Source organism: Filicampus tigris, chromosome 13 (assembly GCF_054856515.1).
Source record: "Filicampus tigris isolate MCC_2025a chromosome 13, RoL_Ftig_1.0, whole genome shotgun sequence".
Classification (NCBI taxonomy): domain Eukaryota; kingdom Metazoa; phylum Chordata; class Actinopteri; order Syngnathiformes; family Syngnathidae; genus Filicampus; species Filicampus tigris.
The window spans coordinates 1,272,208-1,297,062 of NC_141229.1; the positions used below are offsets into that span (position 1 = coordinate 1,272,208).

Below are 24,855 nucleotides of genomic sequence, written 5' to 3' on the forward strand. Positions count from 1 at the left end.
AAGACAGATCCTGTTTGGAGAAGCTTGCCCTGGATAGCATCAATTGGACAAGACAGTGTGATGGCCTTAAACCGGCAGAACATCTCAGAAAATCAGTCACTTATTTCCATTATTATGTCAAATAATGGGAACTCAACCAAATGCACTTCAAGACATTTTTTTGTGTGAAGTTGGCGCATGTCAGAAGCAGGAGATGCATTTGATCCATATCTGCCGCATTCCACTCTGCAGGAATGAACTTCCTTGATAAGAGAAAAAAAAACACGCTGTCATGAGGGCAGACATTCGGCACGTTGTCGCGGAGCCGGCGGATCCAGTCCAGTCGCTCGGGTTGTTTCGGACAGACGACAAGCATCTAAAACCTGCACCTCCAAGAGTCATGTCCTACAGTAAGGGTCCTTTTCTTACCTAGCAACACAATCGGTTCGGTTGGATTTGTTCTCAATCAGATGTTTTGGTCTTCTTGCAGACGGTGACGTTGACACCAGGCAAAGCATGGTGGTCCTCTCCACGGACGACGAATGGTCCTCCCTGGCGTCCCTGCTGAGAGAGAGCAGGGTGGACAAAGAGTTCATCTCGCCGGGATCCAAGCGAGCCACCTTGGAATTGGTTCTGGACAACCGCTTGGTCGGCCTGCACCGTGCCCACATCCCACCAGACGCCACAGACGAGGTCGTCGTCCAGGCGGCGAACGGATGCTTTGCGTCTTGCAAAGACGGGATAAGCGCCTTCCTGCTGTTGATCCGGGGTGGACGTCACACCACGGAGCAAATACGCCTGGCGAAGTTTCTGCGGGGTCACTTTGGAGCCGAGGCCTTCAAGTACCTGGTGGTGGTCTCTCTGGAAGACGGCGAGACGGCGGACACGCTGGACGACGCACTGCTGGAGCTGATCAATGACTGCGACGGACGCTATTGCCGCCTGACCGCGTCGGCGGCCAGGGAAAAAGTCGGCGCCTTGGTCAGCATGGTGGACTACATGCTGGCCGAGGGCGGCGGCGGCGGCGGCGGCGGCGGCTACAGCCGGGCCATGCTGGACGAGGCCGAGCGCAGGAGCGCCGAGGACACGGCCATGAGGATGTTGAAGCAGAAGGTGCGCGAGGCCCGGGACAAAGTGCAGGCCTTCGGGCAGATGGCGGAGCAGAGTGAGGAGAGGAGAGCCAAGGAGGCCGAGGAGCTGAGGGCCAAGCACGCCGAGGAGAGGCGCAAGGAGGCGGCTGAGAGGAGGCGCTACGAAGCCAAGAGGGAGAGCTTGGAAGAGGCCGTCATCAGCCACCGGGCCACCTTGCGGCTCCACATCAAGCCCGTTGACGGTAAGAACCCATCGTCCGTCCTTGCCTTGCGAAACAAAGACTAATACTCTACCCCAAAGTCAAATTGTTTATTTTCCCTACGACTGACTATTCCACTCCAGTCCAATAGGTGGCAGTCATGCGCCTGGGTGCAACTAAGTCTTGTTGTATGCTGAGAATATTCCGCTGCGGTCCCGCACTTGCTCTCGGCCGACAGCTGCGAAACAAACACGTTATGGCAGAACAAACTAACGAACAAGCAGACTAACTGATTAACCCGAAGTCACCCAGGAAGTAGTGGCGCTCGCACAGGAAGTAGTAGCGGTCGCACAGGAAGTAGTAGCGGTCGCCACGAAGTGACGACAATGAAGGTTTTTTTTTGTTTGTTTGTAGACGACACAAACAAGCTGTCCGCGGTGCTGCTGGGCCTGTCCGGCAGCGGCAAGACATCGGCGCTCAACCTCATCTCGGCGCGAGCGGGTAACCGGTACCCCGAGTCCGGGCGCGACGACGAGAGCCCCCGGCCCACCCTGGCGTGCGCTCGGCGGGAAGTGCGCGCGGCGGGCAGGAGGCTGGTCTTAGTGGACACCCCCGAGCTGTGGGACGAGGACGGCGTGGAGAACCTGGAGACGGTGAAGGACTGCCTGGCTCTGGCCCTCCCGGGGCCTCACGTCTACCTGCTGGTGCTGCAGGTGGGCCGCTTCACCCGCTGCGAGAGCCTGATGCTGGCGCACCTGCAGAAGGCGTTGGGCCGGGACGCCTCCGAACACGCGGCGGTGCTGTTCGTCCACATGGATCGGGGCCCCGAGCCCTCCCAGAGGGTCCACGACTACGTGGCGGGGGCCCACGCGGCGCTGCAGGAGCTGGTGAGACGCTGCGGCAGCCGCTACTATCAGCTCGACCTGGCCGGCCCCCGCAACGGCCCGAGCTACCCCCAGGTCAGAGAGCTCCTGGCCGGCATCCACAAGCTGGCGGCGGCCCACGGGGGGCGAGGACACGTGGTCAAGAGATTCTCGCCTCAGGAGCTCCAGGGCCGGAAGAAAGCCATGGAGGAGAGCCAGGACGCACCCTGGGAGGACAACCTCCTGCTCATGGAAGATTAAGCGGCCATTTTGTGGCTCCGGTTCTACGCCGGACCGGGTGTGACCGTGGAGAGCCTGGGTACGCCTTCCGAGTCCTTGCATCTTACACTAACATGGTGTCAGCAAAGACTCCGTTTGAAATTCCTGCACCGTATTGGCAAAGGCCTTCTAGACGCCAACTTCCAAAGCACACCTTTAGCGTCGACGCCTCCTGCAAAAAGATTGCTCTTGCTCATGTGGATGCACAATGAGAGAACCGGACCTTGCTACCTGTACCAAAGGACCCCGCTTTGGACCACCTCAACAAAGGTCGATGATGACTCATTAAAACATAAGTTGTTGATTTTGATTGCTCGCGGTACTCCTTCCTTCTTGCACCAAGATGATGGCCGTCCGCTCCTGGTTTGGGGCCTCTCGGCACATTTGAAACACGTCCCCTAACTTCGCCGAGAGTTTCAAATCTAACCATTTTTCTCGGTCCATCTCGCTCGCGCGGGAACCACGTCGAAAGAGGCGTGTTGGATTGAGTGGCACTCGGAGCTCCGTCCAGTGGACGGACGGGGCAAAGACGTCCTTCCCGTTGAACCCAACGCTGAACAACGTTTTGTGTTTCTTGAGAAAGTACGAATAGAACGGCGTTGGGTGAGCAAAACTCTGTCCGATTCTGATTCTTTTGAAAAGGGCTGATATCAACCACCGGTATCGGTCGGTATTATCGACCTATGAATTGGTCGGGGCCTTTGTTATAAACACACCCGGGGAACCTGCTTTTAAAGTTAATAAAGGCAGAATAAGACACCTAACAGATGGATTTCATGTCTTTTAAAAAGGCAGGTCCTCGTTTATTTGTCATCATGTCAGCGACGGCGTTGCTTGCGATTTCACAACAAAACAGCGTGCGAGCGGCCAGGCAGGGAGAGGAAACGCTTTCGACCTTGAGTTAGTAAACCGCGTGCGTCATTATAATCTGCGTGTAATTGACATTTGTTTTCATCGCTGCGCTTTCATCTCTGCTTGAAAGACGAGCCAACATGATGAAGTGATTTAGTTAGCGTCGCGTTTGGCGTCGCATGCTCAAGCGTGGGCTGGAAGGCCCATGACGCCGTCGATCCACTCGGTGTAGTGCGAGATGATGGCGTAGATGCCCGGTTTCTTGATCTGGCCGCACTTTTTGCCGCCATTGGATGTGATGCCCACCACTACGCCATTGTAGAGAAGAGGACCACCGGAGTCGCCCTAAAATGAGCGCAGACAAACTCGAATCAAAAGTGGAGACTGCGGTCTTGATTTATTTGTGTGTTTGAATGTGTGGATGTTCAGCGCTCAGCTTCGCACGCTGCTGCTGCTGCTTTGCTCTTACTTCCGCCGTTCTGCATTTTTATGTTTTCATTTTGTGCCAAAAAGAAATGCAAATTAAAGTGGAGGGAAAGTCAACTCGGAATAAAGATTCAATTCTGGCAAGAGCGTCCTGCGTTGTGAGCGATATTTTCGCCACATATGCTGGGCATTATTAGGAGCACGATACAGGGATTGAGTGACCATCCAAATTTTGGGAGAAAACTCTCCCAGCGATATCACTAGTGAATAAGCGGCAATCAACATATTGGAAGAAATATCCCCAGCATCACCGTACAGTCATTATGCAACCATCGGCATATTGGAAGAAAACGTACGCTATTTTTCCAAAGGTATTGCTCGTATCACAATGCAGTCATTTGTGAAAAACCTTTTGAATGATAGCGACAGTATCATGATCCACTTTGTGTACAATATCACATTACTTTTCCTACAGTATCACTAGTATCATGATACATGTGGTGTGTAGGAATCATCTTGGAAGATATACGACAATCTTAGTCCAAAAGAATTGTTTTCTCTCGATGAAGCCAGTATCACGACACAGTACCACGTACAATATTTGGCCTACGATATTACAAGTATGAGAACACTGCGGTTGCATATTATCGTCGTATTTTTCCAACAATATCCAAAGTGTCCCCATGCGGTGAAAGAGTCGACTGTGACAAAATGACTTAACGTGTATGTGTGTGAGTCTGTCACGCGACAGTTATAAACAGTGAAAAGTGCGAGCTCAGGATTGCCAAGTATGAGACCCGTCTAGTCGCCTTGATGTTATCAATCCAGTTCGTCCACTCACATCACAGGAGTCCTCCATCTTGTGCGGCCGGTCACAAGGCTCCGGGCACAGCTTGTGGGCGCAGATCATGTTGTCGGTGAACTTCCTGCCAAAGTAGTCGCTGCGTCGGCACCGGTTGGGGCTCACCACCTGGATGACCGCCTCCTTCAGCGTGTCGGGTCTGGAGCCCAGGTTGTCCAGGGAGCCCCAACCGGCCGTCTCCACCTCCGCGTCCGTGTCGGGGTTGACGCCGCCGGCTCGCAGGAAGGCCGCCGGCTCGACCGCCTCGGAGGCGTTGAACGGCCGGTCCAGCTACGGTCGCAAAAAGTCGGTTGGATGGTCGCGGGAGGAGATTTACAAGAATGTGGGCTTACTTTAATCAGAGCGATGTCATTGTCGTAGTTGTCGGGGTTGAACTGAGGGTGGTTGTGGAGTTCCAGGATGTCAAACGTCTGCTTGGTGTCCTCGGCTTGACTCAGCGAGTGGACGCCCAGGACGACCTTCCTGCCGTTGGCGCTGTTGGACGGGACCACATGGAGAACTTTACCCAGCAATAGAAAATATAATAATAGTAAAAAGAAGAAAAACAATCGTCTCCGGATCATTTGTCCAGTGATATCGACAGTATCACGATACACTGTTGCGATTACCCCCCCCCCCCAAAAAATCCACATTGTCACAGTATTGTGATACTGCGATACAGTGCGATATATAAATATCATGAATTAAAATGGTTGTGTTATTTTTTCAAGGATATCAAAAGTATCATGATACAGTGAATTGAGCGATAAATGGCATCATGGAAAAAAGCCACGTGTGATATTCTCTGACCGTACAGTGATTCAACAATATCTTTTCCAATTATATTGCTAGTCTTGCAATACACTTTGGAAGAAAACCATGCACGGTATTCTCATGATATCAGGGTTGTGCAAGGGGGGGGGGTCAACGGGGCGGGGGCCCAAGGCATCCGACTGAGGGGGGACCCACCCCACCCCATTCGCGGCTTGTGATTTATGAGCAGAAATGTGTCAAATGCTCCATCCTTATCAATATCCATGGAAAAATACGGCAAGAATATCTTTCTTTTTTTTCCAAATATTTTGATAATCGCACAATCGCAGTTTTGCCACACAATCGACATTGCTGCAAAACAGCAGAACAATGTCATACGTGTTTTTCTTCTACCATGCCCACTCCCTCGCGCCGTCCGTGTCGCGATACCATCGATGTCAGATGAAAACTATCCAGACAATATCGTGTGTGCTTTTCCTCTTGAGAAGAAGGCGAGAGCGCGGCGTCGTCGTCTCACCCTGTGGGCAGACAGTGCACGGCCGTCATCACCCATTGGTCGCCGACCAGGAAGCCTCCGCACTCGTGCTTCATCCCGTCTCCCTCGGCCACCTGGATGGACGCCATGTAGGGCCGGGAGTGGGCCGCCGCCTCCCTGCCCCCGATGATGCCCTCCCCTGAACGCAGCAAGCCCGTTACGCGTCTGCGCGCCAACGTCCAAAGGCGCCCGTCTGCGTTTTCGCCAACTCACCGAGCCCGAAGAGCCCCGCAAAAAAGATGCCAGCAGCCACGAGCGTCTTGTAGGACAGCATGGCGAAGCTTCGACTTACAAATCCACACAGCTGGGATGTTTTTAAGGCTTTCGGGGAGGAAGTGGGAGTTCATCCTCCTCCTCTTGTCCCTTTCTGGGAATACGAACAGAAAAACAGGAAAGCGCAAGCTATAACTCAACTCAAGAAGCACAAAAACAAAAGAGTCACAAGAAATGATTTCCCGAGTTTCCACAAGCAGGGTTCTGCAAATCGTCGATGCCCCTCGCACTTGAGAGACATTTAACGTTATAAGAAAAAACATGAACCACTTCATTTTCTTCCATTTTTCCTGGGCAGGAAGTCATGCAACACAGCAGCAAAAACACAACGTGGCGTACAAGATGTGACCTGCAGGACGGACGGCGGAAAGTTGCTGAAAGGAAAAGTGATGGACTGCCAAGCAGCTCTCCAGACTGAAACCCTATTGAGCATTTGCACTGCAAAGAAAACATTACTCGCATTTTTTTTCTGGGCTAAAACAGTCCTTTAAGTTAAAAACAAGTTTCAAAATCCAATGTTGGCAACAACGTTAGTTAGCACAACAAAGCAAGGAAGTTGTTAGCTCCAAAACAAATTGCTGGGTTGCTTTTACTTGCGGTCTGTATATGTTGAAGTCGTGGGAACAATACAACAAACAATTCGTTCTGTAAAGTCCTTTTTCTTCGCCGTGAAATACGGGAAAGCCGATTTTCACAAGAGCAAAACATTCAACATTTTGTTGAATTTTTAACTTTAAATTCTATTCAAGTGCGTTGCCTTGAAATTTTGAGTTCACCCAAGTTTTTTTTTTACAGGCCACACAGAACATTGACACACTGTTCAATACAAGATATATACAATTCAAAATATAGTCATTACTTATTTATTGTTTTATGAAAAATGTGAGGGATGCTGTCTTTTGTGAAATATTGCGCATGCAAACACACACATTTACTGTGTAGTAGCGCCTCCAGATGCTTTTAAGGTCGACATATTTGAGCGTTACGTGGAGGAAGCCACGTAAAGCTTACACTGCACTAGACTGCCCTCTACAGGCTGGAACAAGAACAAAACGTGGACCCTCCCCAACCAAAAGCGGCATTCAACCACACTGAGTCACCTGAGCATTGAGCAATGGTGTTGTTTGCGATCTGTGTGCGCATCTGTGTGTGTGTGTGTGTGTGTTCCACGTGTGTGGTCTGACATCAAGTAGCTGCTAGAAGTGCTCAACGGCTGATCGTTTTATTGCTCGCTCGCTCGCTCGCTCTTGTCTCTCTCTCGTCTGTTCTGCCTTCCGTCATCCGTCTCATGTTCAGACGAGTCAGCCAGCGACAACCAGCTGGCCGTCGTCTCTCCTGTTTGACCATCAAGTCTCTGTCTTCGTGCCATTGGACAAAGAACACTGTCCATTTCAATTCGTATCAGGCACTGCCCGCTCTTGAAATACGCTTGGAGCCCCCCAGGTGCTAGGCCAGATAATTGACTTTGGGGTCTTTTTCCAATTTTTCCGGTATTTTTTTTACCCACATTTCCTCGCGTTCACCGTAGAATAATTTTTGGGGGGGTTGTAAAAAAAAAAAAAAAGTTTTAGAAGTGTGTGTGCAAATTGTATTTAATGTGAGAATGAATGTTAATTGGTGATAACGTGTTTCCAAGTTTAAGTTTTGCTTAAGATAATTGTTTCAAGGATTTAACAATTTTTTTATGTATAAAGTCATGTTTTTCACACACGTAACGCCAAAATGTCTAGATCGTTACACGTCCCAAATGATTTTTTTTGCTACATAATGTTGGACATTTTTAAAAAAATAGGAATAAGAATAAGAAGAATGAATTAATAATTTTTAAATAGGACTTCAAGCGTGGCTGTTCCAGCATGGGAGACGTGGCATTTTTAAAAACAATGCTAAATTAGGATATTTTAACATGTGTCTTTACCGTTATTAATCACATTTTATGAAAATGACCCAAACACATACAGCCTCTTTACATATTTGTATTCACAAGAGAAGAGAACAGTCAAGAAAACGCACGTATGGAGATACAAAAAATAAATACTGGTAACTATAGGTCAAATCTAAGAAACAACAATTCATTGATTATGTAAACTTTTTTTCTTCTTTTTTTTAATACAGTAGAGTTGGCAACTCCTCTCTGGCTGCAATGGAAAAACTGCGACCCCTGGTGTTCTTATTGGGTAACAACATCGTGTGGCGCCACATGCACAGAACTGTCATGAATTCTCTTCTTTTTTTTTTCTTTTTCTTTTTTAATTGAACCACAAACAACATGGAGCGATTGTGAAGGAAGAAGCGGACTGCCGTGTCGAATGTAGCTACGCAAAATCATACAGTTGGGTTCGATTTTGGGCGGATTCAAATTTAAATTCATTTCATGCAATTCAAACCAATTCAATTGTATTCAAATTCAATTCAAGCCAGTATTTGGGGAAAAACATTACACGCATAACCCCCCCCCCCCACACACACACACAGGACTCGTACACTGAAAAAAATGGTGTGATGAATTTAGTCCTTTTTTTAAAAAAAGAAGAGTATGCATCTACTCCAAAACACGTATCTGGATCCAAATGTTCAAATTTGTGCAATCACTAAATAAAATTGAGTCAATTCCACAAAAGTGTATGCAGTTAGTAGTTGCGCTGCATCACGCACACACTCAGGCTGCCTGCACGCATGCGCGTGTTAGTGTGCATTCATTCACACGTAGACACGCACGCAGGCACGTAAGCGTCGACAGAAAAACTATGGGGCTTTTTTTTCCCCCATCTCAACTGTTGACAAATGTCAGACGTTGTCTTTGACTTGCTCTGTCTGGAGGTTACATCACTGTAACAGAAAAAAACAAGACTAAAATAAGACAAAAAAGAAAAACATGCGAGGCCCATGTGCAACACTAACCAATCAGCTTTTCTTTCCATGTTTCGGTCGTAGAAATTAAGGCGCGCCTTTTTGAAAAATTGTTATGGCTGTGAAAAACCACGTTTTAAAATTTTGGGGTCTCAGGGGGCGGTCATTTTGTCCTGTGCCGCCCTCTGCTGTTGACTGAAATTGACGTCAAAGTGCCCTCGGGCTCACATTGAAAATCTGAAAATTTCCCCACTGTGGGATCAATAAAGGCCTTCTCACCCTATCTTATCTTACATTGCAAACATTACGGCTGCTCACCTGCTTTCAGTGTTTGGTCACGTGCATTCGCAATGTTATTTTGTTCGTTTTAGTATTAGTTTTAGTTTTGTTTTTTTAAATAGAGTATTTGTTGAGTAATACCGAAATAAACACATTTAAAATAAACCACAAGAGCTCATATATAAAATTAATTGACAAAGACGAAGGACTTTTTTGTGCTATAATTGTTTTTTTTAAACCTCTCTCATTTTTTTTAAATTTTATTTCATGAACATTTTTTTTTTCAATTTTAGTTTACTATAATAACCTTGAAAGGGACCCAACTAAGTTTTTGGGTTATTTATTTAACTCCAAAAGTTGGGTAGAATAAGTTCTTTATTTATTTAAGATAAATATTTGAAATAAATGAATTAATGTATGAATGAATAGATGAATGCTGGAATGAATAAATAAATAAATACCGTTTTTTAATTCATTTATATTATGGGCGTCGTTTGTACAAAACAACGGAAAATTGGGTTGTTTTGTCCAAACTTTTTGGGTTAAATCAATGTGTTTGAGTTAAATGAATAACCCCAAAAGTTAGGTCGCCCTTTTTTTTTTTTTTTTTTTTAATCCTTTTGGGGTTATTTTTGCCCTTGTCTGTTTTTTAGATAATACGACTGAGTGTTTTATTCATTTCACATTTTACCATCAACAATGGTTCACTCCTTTTTACACTTGTATGACAGTTACGACCCATTTAAAAAAAATGTGACTTTAAACGCTGCTTTTATGAGGGCTGCAGTCGAACCCTGGAGCACATTATTTCAACATTCGTTATTTCCTATTCGGGGGTAAAAATGGATTCCAAATTGCGCTAAGTGCACTTGGAGTTTCTTTGAAGCTGCACTAAATGAGATGTTGAGCAGCATTTAAGCTTCATTACACACATCCATTAATCACAAGTCATAAAAAAAAAGGCGTGTGAGCGAGGAAGGAGGAGGAGAAGAAGAAGAAGAAGAAAAGAGGATGTGTTCCTTCTCAAGAAGAAGAAGCAGCAGCAGCAGCAGCAGCCTGGAGGAGAACAAATCCTCACAAGTGCAGTGGCCAGTTGCACGAGGCGTTCAGGGCCTCTGATTAAACGGAGGAATTAGCAGCGTTGCCGCCCCTTCAGTTCCTCTCGTATTTTTGTTCTGATTCCAGCGACGGGCCCGATCTTGCCCGACTTTCAAAGCGTAATTGACACCTTGAGTGTAATTTCATGGTTTCACTCCACCTGCCTTTTGATGTCTGCATCGTGTGTGTGCGCGCGCGTGCGCCGTGCCGCCAGTCACTTCCACGCAAGACGTCTCGTGGCTGCAAGGCCGACTTGTTCAAGGGGGTGAGGGCTGAGGAGGTGCATGCTGGGAACTTTTCCTCGCTGGATTCTGTGCAGAAGGCAAAGGCAGATAGAGCGGTGCCTCGACTTCAAAGTTGAATTTGTTTCGTGACCAGGCCATCGAGAGAAAATGCCCAATTTGAATACGTGCTATTCAAACGCATAATTGTACAATACAATTTGATTTATATAGCGCATTTCACAACAGCTACAGCTGTAGCAAAGTGGCCAGAGATTACTTTTTTTTTTTTTTAGTCCATCGATAATCAGCCTCTCTGGTGACTACGATGGATTTTATTTCAAGTTTTGGTGTTTTTGTCATGTTACTAGATGAATATTGCTTGCGGTTTTGTATCTTATTTTGCGACGCGATCGGGGCGGATGAGGTTGCTGCAGGCCCAGGTCCAAAATGCACCACCCGCCACTGATTGATATGTTAAATTAGCCAACACAAACAAACCACCTTCACATGAGGTTCATCAATACTGTGCTATCAGATAGCATACTAGCCTAAATGACATGCTAGCGCTAGCACAAACCGACGTGGCCTGATGTCAGCAAACGTGCCTCAATAAAAATTCATTTTCAAGGCAGACTTTTGGAGAAAAAAAGGGACAAATGTGAGGATAGATCAGCCAACACCGTACCTGGCTGACTTCAACTGGATTTTTAAAAATCATTTTCATTCAGTAGAGCAGCGACAACTAGCAAGCTAGCCCTGGCTAGCACAACATAGCTAGATCAGAGCAGCCAAGGAGGATGAATTTTGTCTATATTAAGTCAGCCTCTCTGCTGACTGCGATGTATTTATTATTATTATTGTTTTGAACGTTTTTGTCTTGTTATTAGGTAAGTATTGATTGTGAACTGCTACGCGGTAATGTCAAGGTTTGGATTTGATTGGAGGTGATGTACTGGCGGAGTGCAGTTGAATCACATTTCACATGTGGTTCATCAATACTCTACTATCGGATAGCATACTGGCCTAAAGAACGCGCAAGTGCTAGCACAAGATGAGGTGACATCGCGCGCGAGCGTGAGATTACACAAAGGCTATTAAATTCATCTTTGGGCATTTACACTCAAAGGAAAAGCAGTTTGGCTTTGGGCTGTGCGCATGATGTTAATGTAAGAATGTTCTAAACCTAGGCCACCCTGGAGAAAATGTGGTCAGCTTGTATGAGGTGATGCACCGAGGCGAACACCGAGGAAGCCTTCCTCCTGCTGTCTCAAGTGTTAGCGATGTGTTGACAGGCAAATGACACTCTGCTGCAGCATGAATCACCGCAAACAAGACACCCCCTCGCTGTAATTACCCACCAGGGCCGTCGCTCGATTACAGGATTTCTTTATTGCCTGACGCGTCGGGCGCACTGCAGCCCGGCTAACATGCTAGCAAGTGAAGCGACGCGGAGGCTCATTTCGAGGTTAAAATGCAGTCGAAAACTGAAAGCTGAGATTTAAACATTTTGGGACATTTAGTGGTGGGGGTGCGCCAACTGTGTCAGGATGTTGAAGGGGGTTCGTGCTTAAAAGGGTTAGGAAAGGATTTAGAAATGTGGATTTTTTTGGAATGGCATGTACTGGAGCAAGAGGGTGTGCTAAATCTGTCACAAGGTGGGTGTGTTGCCTAAAATGTTTGGTCCATTTTTACATTAAGAGAGGGTTTGCCAATTGTGTATGTTGAATGGGGTGCAAGGCTTTGGGAAAATGTGACTTTTTTATAGTAATAAGTGTGTGCATGGCAGAGGGGGTGCGCCAACTGTTGGGAGCATTTCTTAAAATGTTTGTGACATTTTTTGGCATAAAGATTGTGAGCCAACTCTGTTGGAAGTGCATGAAGGGCTTTGGGACAATTTGACCCTTGTGAGGGTGTGTGCATGGGAAAGGGGGTGCACCAACCATTGGGATATTTTATGGGGGTGACATTTTGGGGGGAGAAAGGGTGCGCTAACTTTGTTGGGATGTTGAAGGCAGTGCATGGTTAGAGAAGAAATGTTTGAATGTTATTATCTTTGTTTTGTGTTCATGTGTTAAAAAAAAAAATGAAATTGGCAAAATCTGCCATTTTTTTGCTGATTGTTTTTTGGGAGGGGATCTCTGTCCTATGTTGTAATGTGTTAAAATGTGCAACAACAAACCAATTGTCAGAAATTGGCAATATAATTCGACCAATTTTACAAGTGGCCAAAACATTTTGACCCGCTAATTAATCGGTCGATCCTTACTGTGTTTTGGGACGGGGTGTCCGGAGGAGTGGGTGTGGTCCCCCAAACTGGTTGAAAAGCTTTTGAGATTTAGACTCTTGTTTATAGTGTGGGCAGGGAAGAGGGGGTGCGCCGCCTCTGTCGGAATGTTGAAGGGGGTGCGCGGCTGATCCAGAGGAATCCGGACAGCCTCAGCCGATCACAGAGAAGCAGATGAGTGGCCAGCAGGAGGGGGGACGGGGGGGGGGGGGGGGAGTTTGGGGTGGGTGGTGCGCGGCCCAATGACTATTGGTCATCTCGAGTTCAGGGCCGTCCCCCCTGCTGCGTGCCCCGACCTCGGCCCGCTTGGCCGCCCTCGGCAGCGTTCCAGTTTTCTGTCCAAACGAGCAGCAGAGGAAGCGCACCCCCTCCCGGACGTACCCCCCCTACCCCCACCACCATTGCTGGCCTGCCGCAAAGCTGACAGAGCGTCGCGGTTGGCCTTAGATTGCACCTGCACTGAGGTGGGGGGTTGGAGGGTTACCGTTTTCCATCTTCGTCCGTCCTTTGGTTCTTGCTAACAAGTCAAGCATGTTAGCAACATGTTGCTAATCATGTAGCATAAATACTGGTTTCGACAAATGTTGGATCTCGGGGTGGGACTTCAATGATGGAGGCTTGTTTGTGCCAAAACAAAGGAACAAATATAATACATACAAATACAGGCATACATTATTTGTAGTTAATTACTCTTTTTATATTTATCATACTTATAATTATATTTGAAGATCTTAAAATATTTGCCATTTTCTCACTCTAATTTTCTTTGAATGTATTTAATTTACATTGGAATATTTAAATGTCATTTCTATAGGTTTGGGATATTGATACGTTTTTGGGAGGTAGGTGCCAAATACGCAATCATGTCGCTGGCTTTGTTGACATGGACACTTTTTGCGACCTATGGAACACTCCCCTCACTCAGTCGGCAATCGGCATGGATTGCGCCTCTCTTGCGCAATGACGTTAACTGAGAATGAAACACGGCATGCATTGCCACTGAGTCACTTAGACGAGAGCAACGTGTGTTTTTCTATTATTGTGGGGATTTATTTATGAGTGTGTGTGACTGCCTGACAGATACAGTGTCGACAAAGGAATGGAGATTGAAGTGCATCCAATGATATTTTCATTCCTTTTTGTGAATACGCCAAGAACAGAATTACAAGTACAGGAATCGTATCACATATCCAAAATAGGGATGTACCGACTAATCAAAAATCGATTCAAACTGCTAGAAATATGCAACGATGAGAGAAAAAAAGACATACTAGGTCATTAGAATATACTAATTCAGAGTGCTCAAAAAAATCCTCCTAATCTTTCAAGTTTTTTTCCATTCCAGATGCTTACCACATTTTGAATGTGGAGATCAAATGATGCGCAGCACCACACTAGCATAGTAGCGATTAAAAAAAAAAAAAAAAAAAATCAAATCGAAAATCGGGAACTGAAAACCAAAAACCATCTTGAATTGGGGCTTGAGTGAAAACTTGCATCCCAGATACAAAATATACAGAAAATATGAAAACTGGCTCAATGCATGCAAAAAGTGTCCATAAATCAGCGCCGACATTGTGGCATGTCCATCACTCAGCGTTTGCGTTATCACAACAGAGCTGACATCGCCGCGGCATCTCCTCTCGGCATTGGCCGCACGTGTATTTATAACATCCGACGCAACGTACGGTGGCGTTATTGTTCCTGCATCTCAAGTTGACCTGACACGCGGCCCTTTTCCCTTGGCCAGGTGTGGGGGGTTGCTGTCTGAGCAGTTGTTCTTTGCTCATCTTCTTTGCGCTCACATGCTTGCTCGCCAGCTCGATGAGGAATTCGCTCCTTCTTTCCCGTGCATTCTCGGTATGAAATATGCGCGTCGAACGCCGCGATGTCAATCATATTGTAGAAGACAGCGACTGGCCACCGCAGAGTTCCCGCGCGCACGCTGTACTCGCGCAGCATCTGCTCCATTTTATCCACGCCGCACTTTGTGCTGTCGCGTTGGCCGACCGCGGCGGGCTTCTTCTTGGCGCTCTTGTCCGTCTCGACCGCGCTGTGCATGCTGCTCAGAACGTAGACCGTCTTCTTATGTTTTGCCGCATATGCCGTGGTTGAAAACACCTAATGGATAAAAAAAAGATCAATTGTTATTTTCGAGAGATGGACCCATGTTCCGTTCAGGGCCGATACTAGAGATAGGCCGATATGCTTTTTTCAGGGCCGATACCGATTATTGGTAGTCAAGAAGGCCGATAACTGATATTTGGCGCCGAAATTCATTTTCAGTAAAAAGGAAAATGTTGGCATCCACTTCTAAAGGAAAATTTACTCTGTACTTTGTTGCAACGTCTTTAAGCATGTTTAGTGAACAATGTTTCAGGTTTGCATATTTTTTTTTCCCCACACGTCGGAAATGGCGGCAAACTTGTCGGCGGTTACTCGCTCGCGGCGCGTGTCCATGTTGTCGAAGCGGAGGTGACGCATGATCTTCTGGAAGCGGTTTCGGGGCATCATTCCAATGATGAGCGGGCGTCCCAGCATTTCGGACCAGCAGTCTTGCAACGATGGCCGCTTGATCACCATGCGCAAGATGATGACGGCAATGCACGCCATGAGTTCGGGGACGTCCGAGAACAATTCCACCTGCTCCGTTTTCTTTCCATGTTGAACAGTCCATTCTTGAATGATAGCAAACACGTTGGCGTCGATAAACCGCAGGAAGCTCTGAAGGCGACTTGAGATATTTTTTCGGGCCTCAGGCGTTGGCTCTCCATCTGCGGCGTACGCTTGTGGTGGGGTGAAACGGAGAGGTCCCCCCGCCCGTTCTTCACGCCACACCGTGGCGTCTTTGGCCGTCGGCCCGCTCTCCGTCCGAGCTCTCTTGCTTGGTTGTGGACTCCTCTCTTCATCTGCATTGTGAACAAATTCAAATAATATAAGCAACGGAAAACTCAAACAACATCACAAATGCATGTATATATGCTTACAACAGAGGTGGGGGGGAAATCCCATATGTGCAAGTTGCAAGTAAGTCTCGAGTCGTAACCTTCAAGTCCCAAGTTTACTGTGTGTGTGGAATAAGAGTTCATCCACCCATTTTTTAGCCATTAGTTTACGGGGGCGCGGCCACATCAAATATGGCGGATACGCTCACGACCAGAGCATAGGCTCGATGGTGCTCTATGTTAGACTATGCGTCGATGTCTATGCTTAAATAACGGCCTCAGTTTTAAACTCTATAGTTTGGCGATTACGGTGTCCGTGGTGTCTAATCTAACGCTTTATTGGCTTCTCAATGAAATGCAGAGCCGACATCAGGCCGTTTGACAGGCGATTGATGAGCTAAAAAGTCGAGCTAACCCAGCTAGTAGAGATGCGTCAGACACTAAACGAAACATTAGGCACGGGGAGCTTTCGCATATGCGAACGGAAGCGTCACAGTTAAAAATAAAGGTTCGGGCAGTTTCACAAACCATTCCACCCCTAGTTATATGTTACTTATTTGTACTTAAATGTTCACAATCACACATTTGACTAGTCCCAAACCAGTGTTCGTATCACTAGCTAGACTGTATGGTTGGCTTACCTCTCTGTGGGTTTTGGAGTGACAAATGAAGTTAGACGTCGTCGTTGTTGTTGTGTCTTCATTCCGTGAGGTGCACACCATGTGTTTTCCCCATTCCCATTTTTGTCAAGGTCATGGACAAAATAATCCATGAATTCAAATTGGTCAGCCCTCGGACGTGCTCCGACGCTGTTGGCGTTTACGTGGCCACTCCACGATAGACAACAATTAAGTGACACTGATTGGGTTGCCAGGTTGGCGTGGATGAACAAAAACCCGCTTTTTATCCCTTTCTTGCTTTCCTGGCTAAAAGGGCAAACTGTGTTGGAATGAGATTGAGTTGAGATTTAATATTATAAACAGGTTGTCTTGTCAAGCCATTTCCATTTTTTGGGCAAGCAACTCAATTCACGTCATGACTCGAGTCCCCCTCGAGTATACAAATGTTATATACGTTGGTGTAACATTATACAGCATATTTCATCGGCCTTGCACACACTTTCACTCAATCGCAACTCTTTACAGTACTCAGTCTAGTGGATGTCTGCTGAGCGATGTGTTGTAAACATTGACAAACGCGTCTCTTTGTAAGCAGTTAGCAAGCTAGCGCCAGCTCCAAAAGCTTCGACGGGTCATAAAGACGAGTTTATCTGGACACAAACCATTTCACGAATGACGTTTTACACCATTAAAGTAGTGCACAGTGTCAAACAACAGCAACATACCTTTGCTACGAGACGAAGATCCAGCCAACGTTTTCACGCTCGGTTGTGCCCCCAAAGCGTTTGCAGGCTCTTGACAACACCAACGTCCCCACAAGCAACTGCCTCCGATGTGGCGATGTATGTCCTTATAGCGACATTTTCCACCAAAGTAGACGCAAGTCGATCGGTGATCAATAACGCTAACAACGGATAAGGCTTCTCTTCGTATTTCCTTCCACGTGTGGCTCTCAAATATGCGCGCTGCGTTCAAAGGATGATACCAGTATCGATAACCGGGTACGGCGTTTTCGTTGTTAGCGCCCGATCCAATACCAGCGTTTTAGTGCGGTATCGGGATACACACTGATACCAGAATCGGTTTTGAAACAACACTAGTTTTCATCTTCCCTGGCACAACGTCCCTGGCCATTCGCATGTAAAAAAAAAAAAACATAGTGGAGGCACAATACAGTGATTTGTGAAGGTGTGAAAGGAGGGCATTGTCTCTGGGAGGGACAGGTCTTGTCGTTACCCCATCCTCTATTGAGAAGATGTATGAAGGATTAGCCACACAAAGGCTTGTTTTTCAGCAGAGGCCTCTCTGCAAGGCGCACTCACGACGGTCGTTTGCGTCCCAAATCATCGACACCACATTCCAGTGCTGGGCGCATCTCTTACTAATTTGTGAACAGACACGTATGCCAATTGTTCGCGGCTGTGTTACGGCCTTTGACCAAAGCTAATGGAGTTTGGGAGCAGAGAATGCCACCAAAGACAACACATCAAGCCAGGAGGCTGCAGTCAAAATCTTTGCACAATATCTCTCCACGATCATGATGCCACTCCCACAAGGCCAGGCTTGGAGGAACCACGCCTTTACTCAAGACTATGCTAGAGCAGACCCTTGATTGAGACCCTAACCCGTATGTCCACGTCCCGTTTTTTTTCTCATGTCGCTGGGCGGTGCGAAAGGACGGAGACCGAGGTGACCAGTCAACTTCCAAGGTTAAAAGAGGCGTACCTTTGGCTGCGTGAAAGGGGTCGCCATGGAAACCAGGAGCTCACGACTGTGTGGAAGGCAAGAATGGAAAGCAACAGCGGGTCATGAAGTCCCCTTTCACACGCCCGTAAAAAGTCATCCTCCTCCCTGTTTTTTTACCCGTGTTGTCGGACTGTGTGATCGGGGCCAACGGGGAACGGAGGGACGGATGAACCACACCTTTTCTGGCATAAAAGGTGTAACTGCGGCTGGGTGAAAATCAAGAATTGCGGTGGGGGTGCCCCTTTCGCACTGCCCATTTGAAGCTGCCTTTGGTCCATTTTCTCCCACGTCGCCGGGCGGACCTGAGAAAGGGGCCGACACGCAATTGGGGAAAGAAGGCAACCCGCAAATTTGCCGTCTTTAGAGAAGTAACGGCGTCCGCGTGGAAGCTAACAACTCAAAGCGCGTGGCCTGACTACGCGAAAGGAGCCGACGAGGCGTAACCGCCGCTGTGTGAAAGGTTCTGGCGGGGAAAGAACATCCCGACTGGGAATTTCCATCCGTGGTCCGAATCCTTTCCTGCCCTGCCGTGCCCTCGGGGTATTGAACCCAGATGAACCCCCCAAAACCAGTAACCCTCCTAACCCTACCGACCCCCCCCCGAAGCTGTTCGGAACATCGCCCGACTGCTAACCCCCCCTCGGCGCACCCGTCACCCCACCAATCACCCGGCTCCTACTTTGCCATGGAGGCTGCTTTCGCCCTCTGGATGAACTTTTCCCCGAGACCCCGAGCTCAGAGGGGGCTGGATTAGAGCATGGGTGGAGAAAGTGGACGTGTGTGTGCTCGTGCTTGTGCTTGTGTGTGTGTGTGTGTTAGCAATTATCCACATAGTGACACACTGCTGGACATTTCTGCCCCCTCAGCACCATTTGTAGGTTACATTTGAGATTTCCACCATGTTTTCCATGAGAAAATTCATTTTGACTCAGCAACACAAATTTTGGCCGGCATGTCTCTCATGAGCAAACCCACCAAAAAAAGTCTCAGGAAGCCACACCCGAAAAGACACAGGAAGGCTGCTATGTGGGTTCGAAGCGGCTATTTTGACTTGGAAGCCGTCCCCAGAATTCCACCCCCCAAAAAATGTAGTCTCGAAAGGCAGTTTGACTTAGAAACATGACGTCTGGTAGTTATGTCTCAGTTACTAGCCATGCTTGAAAGGACACAGGAAGTCTGGAATTGAGTTTTGCTAGCGGTGGTTTTGGCTAGGTAGCGCCTCTTTGAATTCACAAAAAAACCCAAAAAACATTCAGCCCCAAAAGCCAGTTTCGATGAGCAGGAAAATGGGTAGGCATGTCTATCATGAGTGGAGCCACAAAAAAGTCTCAAGAAGTGTCAGTCATACGGTTTCCTCCTCAGTCCCATAATGCACTGCAACGCTGTGAGGGCGGCGGCGGCGGCGGCGGGGTGTCGTATTCGAGGGGGTCCCTCACTTGTGTGTTGTCACCGGGCGAGGCGCAAAGTCATATTTTTGTCAAAGCAAGATGACTACACTGAGGGTGTTACAGTTTGTTTTCTTGTTTCCTGGGGGGCAACAAGCGCGGGCTCGCCTCAACTTGACCCTCAAGTGGACACCCCCATTTCTGTTTACCTACATCAAGCAAACCCGGGACCGCCCCCCCCCCCCCATCACCCCTCCCAATGTTGTCCTCCTGCGAGGCTTGGGCGTGGACAGTCAGACGAACAACAGTCCCGGTCGCACACAATGGCCACGTCCATGTCAATTAATGTGCGAGGGGGTGGGGGGGGGCTAATAGCTTATTACGCAGTGTAAAGTGACAGTGTGATCTGGAGGCCCCAATTAAAAGTGTGTGTGTGTGTGTGTGTGTGTGTGTGTGTGTGTGTGTGTGGTGGGAGTGTCAGGCAGGGAGGCCAACGATGCGCATTCCACCGCGACGGGTTCCCCGCTGGGAACGGGGGGCTCACACCCCACAATATTTGAGGGACCGCCCACCCGCCCTGCCGGCTGTTGGGAAACACGCCGGAAACAAACCCCAAACACGCCTCGCTATGCGCTAACCAGACTGTTGACATGTTGGTGCAGCGTGTGCGGTTCGACTGTGTTCGACTTGACTGTAAATAATCGGCGGCTTCATGTGACATGTTGAGCTTTTAGCACAATGGGATTGACGCGCAAAGCTCTTCGTTCGCTTTTACTATTGTTTGTTTATTTATGTCTGCATGTTGGCCTTTTTTTTCTGGTCTGAAATCCCGCGTCCTGCAAACGGCTAATTATTTAGCCGAATGCTACAATTAACGAATGTTCTAACTAGCTCTTGCAAGCTGTGGCGGGGTGTGCCTTTATGGCCTGGGCCTTCCGTGTGGGGGACTTGTCATTTCATTTGCCATCTTTTATCTGGGGACAGGCACCATAATAATAATAATAATAATAATAATAATAATAATTTGGGTTTGGAGAAAAAAAAAAAAAAATCCCCCCAAAATCCCCAAACATAAATCGGACCACACCAATAATGAAAACATCAATGATGTAACTTCTGTCAGTGATTTGAATTTGTATTTAATTGTTGTGCCTGTCACCATAGATCGATGAACAAAGTTGCATTGATTGGAGTGGATCAATCATTTTGGGGAATTAGCATAATTTCCCACGGCACATAGGTTGGTAATCACGTGTGTGGTTTCGAAAGTTCCGGAAAAAATGTCAGTTGCACTCCAAGGTGAAGGCGGGAACGCGGAGGAAGGCCGCGTCTTGACGGGGCGGGCCAACCGGGAAATGATTTGATCCAGCGCGGCTCAATTAAGTGGTAAGTCGCTCCAGCCGTCGTGTGGAGCCGGCGAATTGGAGCCGGGTCATCTCCGGGTGAAGGTGTTATTCATTATTTTTCCGCCTGTCGGATCCCATGAGCGGCGGCGGGAGACGGTGGCAGCGCGGCGGCCGGGGAGCAAAAGGGCTCGCCGCTCGGGGTACGTCAAGCGCGCTCAAAGCTTCTCCGCCGGCCGGGGGGATTATGATCAACAAAGCATGTCTCGCACCTGCAGCCGCCCGCACAATGGAAACGAGCGGCCGCGCGCACACAGACGGAACGCTTGCTTACTAGAGGCCCTCCGCCATGACGTGGGTTACATTAACCCGTTGTGATGCACTTCTTCCCCATCCGACAAACATCGTGCTAACCTTTTTAGCATACTGTAAGTTGTCCAAAATGGCCGCCTCCAAAAAAAAACATCACTCCATTTTTGCAATTTGCCTCTGATATCAGTGCACACTTCACTTAACAAAAATCCCGCATGTCTCCGACATGAATGAAGCTAACAGAGAAACATCCTGCTCGCGATTTTAGCCTCGTCCATGAGGTCCGAAATGGCCGACCCAATCTATGAAGTCTTCTCACCCAACGTAGGCGTCTCCCAAAAGGAACGCAAATGATTTTGGCAGGAATCCCGCCAACATTTTTCGCCTTGTTTAAAATGTCCCACACGATTGATGAAGTCTTGCCTTAAATGTAAGTGCACATCTCCCATGATAAACACGCGAAACTTTCCCACATTTCCCACGTCGTGCTCACATCTTTAGCCTTAAGTTTACAGTGTGCAGAATGGCCGACTCAAACAATTTAGTATTTTGACTAGGGCTGACACTATTGAATGTTTTCAGAATCAATTATTCTATCGAATTAAGTTGCTCTGAGCCCTGCTCCGCCCTGCTGTCGTTCGGTGTTCCGCAGGGATCAATTTTGGGGCCCCTGCTGTCTTCATTGTATTTGCTGTCCCTGTTTTCCAACTTGTCTCTATGTGGGTCACCATTGTCGAGTAACGTCAGATTGAAGCAACTCTGTGAGATGTTTTTTTTTATCCAGCTTCGTGACTCGGACCTCCCCGTTTGAGTGGCATTCCAGTGCCACTTTTACTTGTCAGAGGTCGGAAAAGTCAGACTTCCCACTTTCATGGAATGCGACATAAGTGCACCTTTCCCAAAAGAGACACAAATGTTTTTGATAGGAGTCATTTTTCAAGTGAACGGTATACCTGTCAAGTTGTACAATTTTGGCGTAATTAGTACAGGTGGAAACACCTTTTCAAACATGTACACCGTACACCGCTGATTTCCGTTCACGTGACAGCAGCCATTTGAAAAATAATGTGTCATGTGTAAAATTACAGATATGAAAGGGCAAATGACAACTTTTGTAAGATTCAGTACACCCCGGGGTTGACAGGTACGGAGCTGAGAAAAATCCTGCCAACATTTTTAGTCTTGTCCGAGACGTCCAAAATGGCCGACCGAGTCAATGAAGTCATTGATCCAAAATGGGCATATTGTCCAAAATGGTCAAACTTGAATTCGATAGGAGTCGCTTTTCAGGTGAACTGAGAAACATCCCACGAACATTTTTACCTTGTCCACTATGCTTAAAATGGCCGACCGATGAATTAAGTATTTTGACCCAGCGTGGGCAACTTGCCTTCAATGTAAGTACATTGCTCCATTAAAAAAATGAGGATGTTTCCAACATGAATGTCGTCGGAAGCTAACATCATCCTGCCAGCATTTTTAGCCTTGTCCAAGATGTCTGAAATGGCTGACTAGTTCATGAAATCTTTGACCCAACGTGGGCAACATGCTTTCAGTGTAATCTCCCATAAAATAAGGTTTCCAACATGAATGACATTTGACGCAAACAGAGAAACATCCTGCTAGCATTTGTAGCCTTGTGTATGATGTCCAAAATGGTCAGAAATTGGCAATTTCTATTGACCACCGCCCACCCCCCACCAAAAAAATATGATTTCCGTTAACGAGATGACACCTCTGGCGGGGGTCTTTCGAGGACGCCGACCTACGCGTCGCCCCCTGAAATTGTCGCCCCCGAAAACGTCGACCCGGGCCCGATTTGCAGCCGCTTCCCAGCCGCATCGACAATGGCGCTTTTCAACGTCACCCGATGGTGACGGTGCCAAATGAGGAAGGTGGGTGGGAGTGGGAGTGGGAGTTGGGGGCCCTGGGTGAGGGGCCGGGGGGGGGGGGGGTTAGGTGTCACCAATGTCCCGGGACCAATGGAAGGTGGTCAAACGGACCCCGGGTCAGTGGATTTTCTCTAATTGCCGAGTTGGCAGCCGATTCGCTCATTCAGTCGAACTGCTGCCAGGCTGGGAACCTTCTGTAGAACGTACTGGATATAAACAAGATCTTTATTACGCCATTATTTGATGGAGCTCATGTTGTAAACGTACATCGTTTGTTCAACCACCTGATTTGAAGTTTAGGATTTCATGACAGAACCGATTTAATATCTATGAAAAAAATATCTGGCATCAAGTATGTCCTCCTCGCCAGTAGATGGCGCTACTTTGCGGTGGTTTGAAACATCGGCAAATCATCACGTGTGGCGATCATTTGTCATTGCGTTCAATTTTTCAAAAGAACTATCGGTATCGGTACTTCAAGAGTGAATAATTGTCCTGAAAACAAGAAAAAAATATTTTAACCAAGCACATTGATATTTTTTTCCATTGATAAGAGTATGTTAAAAATGACATAGGCAATTATGCTAACAGGTAAACGATATTGCGTTTTGCGGAGGTGACTGCGGATGTTTAGGTAAGGCGTGATGAAGCGCTGTCTTTTAATATCAACATGTTGATCTTTCTTTAAGCGCTCTTAATCCCGTCCCCCGGGGGCAGGCGCAGCTGGCGCGCCGATCGTACGGAGCAGCGTATCCGTGTCGGCTAGCGCTAACCATCAAAGACCAACAACATGAGAGAAGCCAAGCCCCTAATTGACGGGAGAGGACCGACGGACGGGCATGAAGGAGCCCGGACAAAAGACAAAAGCGCCTTTGTTTTCCCGCCGTCGTCCCATCAAGACATGCGACAAACTCGCTGGACCCGCGCCAAACTTTTGCTCTCGACTATGCCGAAAGCGGCCTCCATTTTCTTGCAATATTTATCTAAACGCACACACGTCATATGGTCGCGAAAAGAACATTTGTTTCCCTTGAATTAATATCATCTCAATTCTTTTAATTTGAAAAAAATACATAAATATTGCACAATGCATTCCTCCTGAATGAACGACCACACCATGCCTGCTAAATGTCATTTAAATATTTCCCTCCTAGTTCTGACTCATAATTACGCTTAATTGAATGCAATGTAACCACAAATATTTTGCAATGACTCAGAAATAATTACGCTTACTCGTTCGGTTTCGTTCGGTCGTCATGGTCGAATGTATCGCGTCAAGCTAAAAAGCTAAAATGCTAACGTGTGATTTGGCTGCACATATTCACTCAAAATGAATTCAGATTTTAAACGCACACAGAAAAAAATGGTGTGTTGAATTTCCTCAATTATATTTCGTTGCACAAAATAAAACCATCTGGATCCAGATACATTTTCTAAGTAGATGTAAAGTCAACCACCTGATGAAATAAAATTGAGTAAATTCAACAACAACAACAACAACAACGAAAATCAGTGTAGGTATCATAATAACGACAACAATCTTTACAATAACTGTCATAATTACATGAAGTTTTATGTTTTGTGTGCAGTTTCTACATTCTAATAATCATTACAAAGAGAATACATATTTAATGTTGTAACTGTTTCAACAACTGAGCGCAAATTGTTTTTGAATTCTTTGGTTGTGTTACAGTTGTAACTTTTTGGTTTAAAAGAGATTTTTGTGTTTTATTACATTTTTACATTTGTAATAATCCATTACAG

General features: G+C 47.0%; 2 protein-coding genes and 1 pseudogene across 3 annotated transcripts; 1 reads left to right on the plus strand and 2 right to left on the minus strand.

The window, feature by feature from the left end:
- Positions 1–223: 223 nt before the first annotated feature.
- Positions 224–3,176, plus strand: LOC147137039 (uncharacterized). Its single transcript, XM_086049721.1, has 3 exons — positions 224–389; positions 470–1,312; positions 1,685–3,176. The coding sequence occupies exons 1-3, from the start codon at positions 272–274 to the stop codon at positions 2,392–2,394; spliced, it is 1,671 nt and encodes a 556-aa protein (XP_085905847.1). The 5' UTR covers positions 224–271; the 3' UTR covers positions 2,395–3,176.
- A 4-nt stretch (positions 3,177–3,180) lies between these two features.
- cfd (complement factor D (adipsin)) lies at positions 3,181–17,277 on the minus strand. The gene is made up of 6 exons (XM_086049722.1): positions 17,139–17,277; positions 6,054–6,207; positions 5,823–5,979; positions 4,885–5,026; positions 4,532–4,822; positions 3,181–3,609 (listed from the first exon to the last, which is right to left on the minus strand). The coding sequence occupies exons 2-6, from the start codon at positions 6,112–6,114 to the stop codon at positions 3,448–3,450; spliced, it is 813 nt and encodes a 270-aa protein (XP_085905848.1). The 5' UTR covers positions 6,115–6,207; positions 17,139–17,277; the 3' UTR covers positions 3,181–3,447.
- On the minus strand, positions 13,875–16,163 carry LOC147137041 (uncharacterized; annotated as a pseudogene). The gene is made up of 3 exons (XR_015089371.1): positions 16,127–16,163; positions 15,288–15,757; positions 13,875–14,969 (listed from the first exon to the last, which is right to left on the minus strand). The product of XR_015089371.1 is annotated as an uncharacterized LOC147137041 (transcript).
- Positions 17,278–24,855: the final 7,578 nt, after the last annotated feature.

Coding starts and splice junctions, on each gene's coding strand:
- LOC147137039 (XM_086049721.1), top strand. CDS start 272: ATGAGGGCAGACATTCGGCACGTTGTCGCGGAGCCGGCGGATCCAGTC. Junction 390..469: donor TCCAAGAGTCATGTCCTACA/GTAAGGGTCCTT, acceptor GTCTTCTTGCAG/ACGGTGACGTTGACACCAGG. Junction 1,313..1,684: donor CCACATCAAGCCCGTTGACG/GTAAGAACCCAT, acceptor GTTTGTTTGTAG/ACGACACAAACAAGCTGTCC.
- cfd (XM_086049722.1), bottom strand. CDS start 6,114: ATGCTGTCCTACAAGACGCTCGTGGCTGCTGGCATCTTTTTTGCGGGG. Junction 5,980..6,053: donor TGCGGGGCTCTTCGGGCTCG/GTGAGTTGGCGA, acceptor TGCTGCGTTCAG/GGGAGGGCATCATCGGGGGC. Junction 5,027..5,822: donor GTGCACTGTCTGCCCACAGG/GTGAGACGACGA, acceptor CCCGTCCAACAG/CGCCAACGGCAGGAAGGTCG.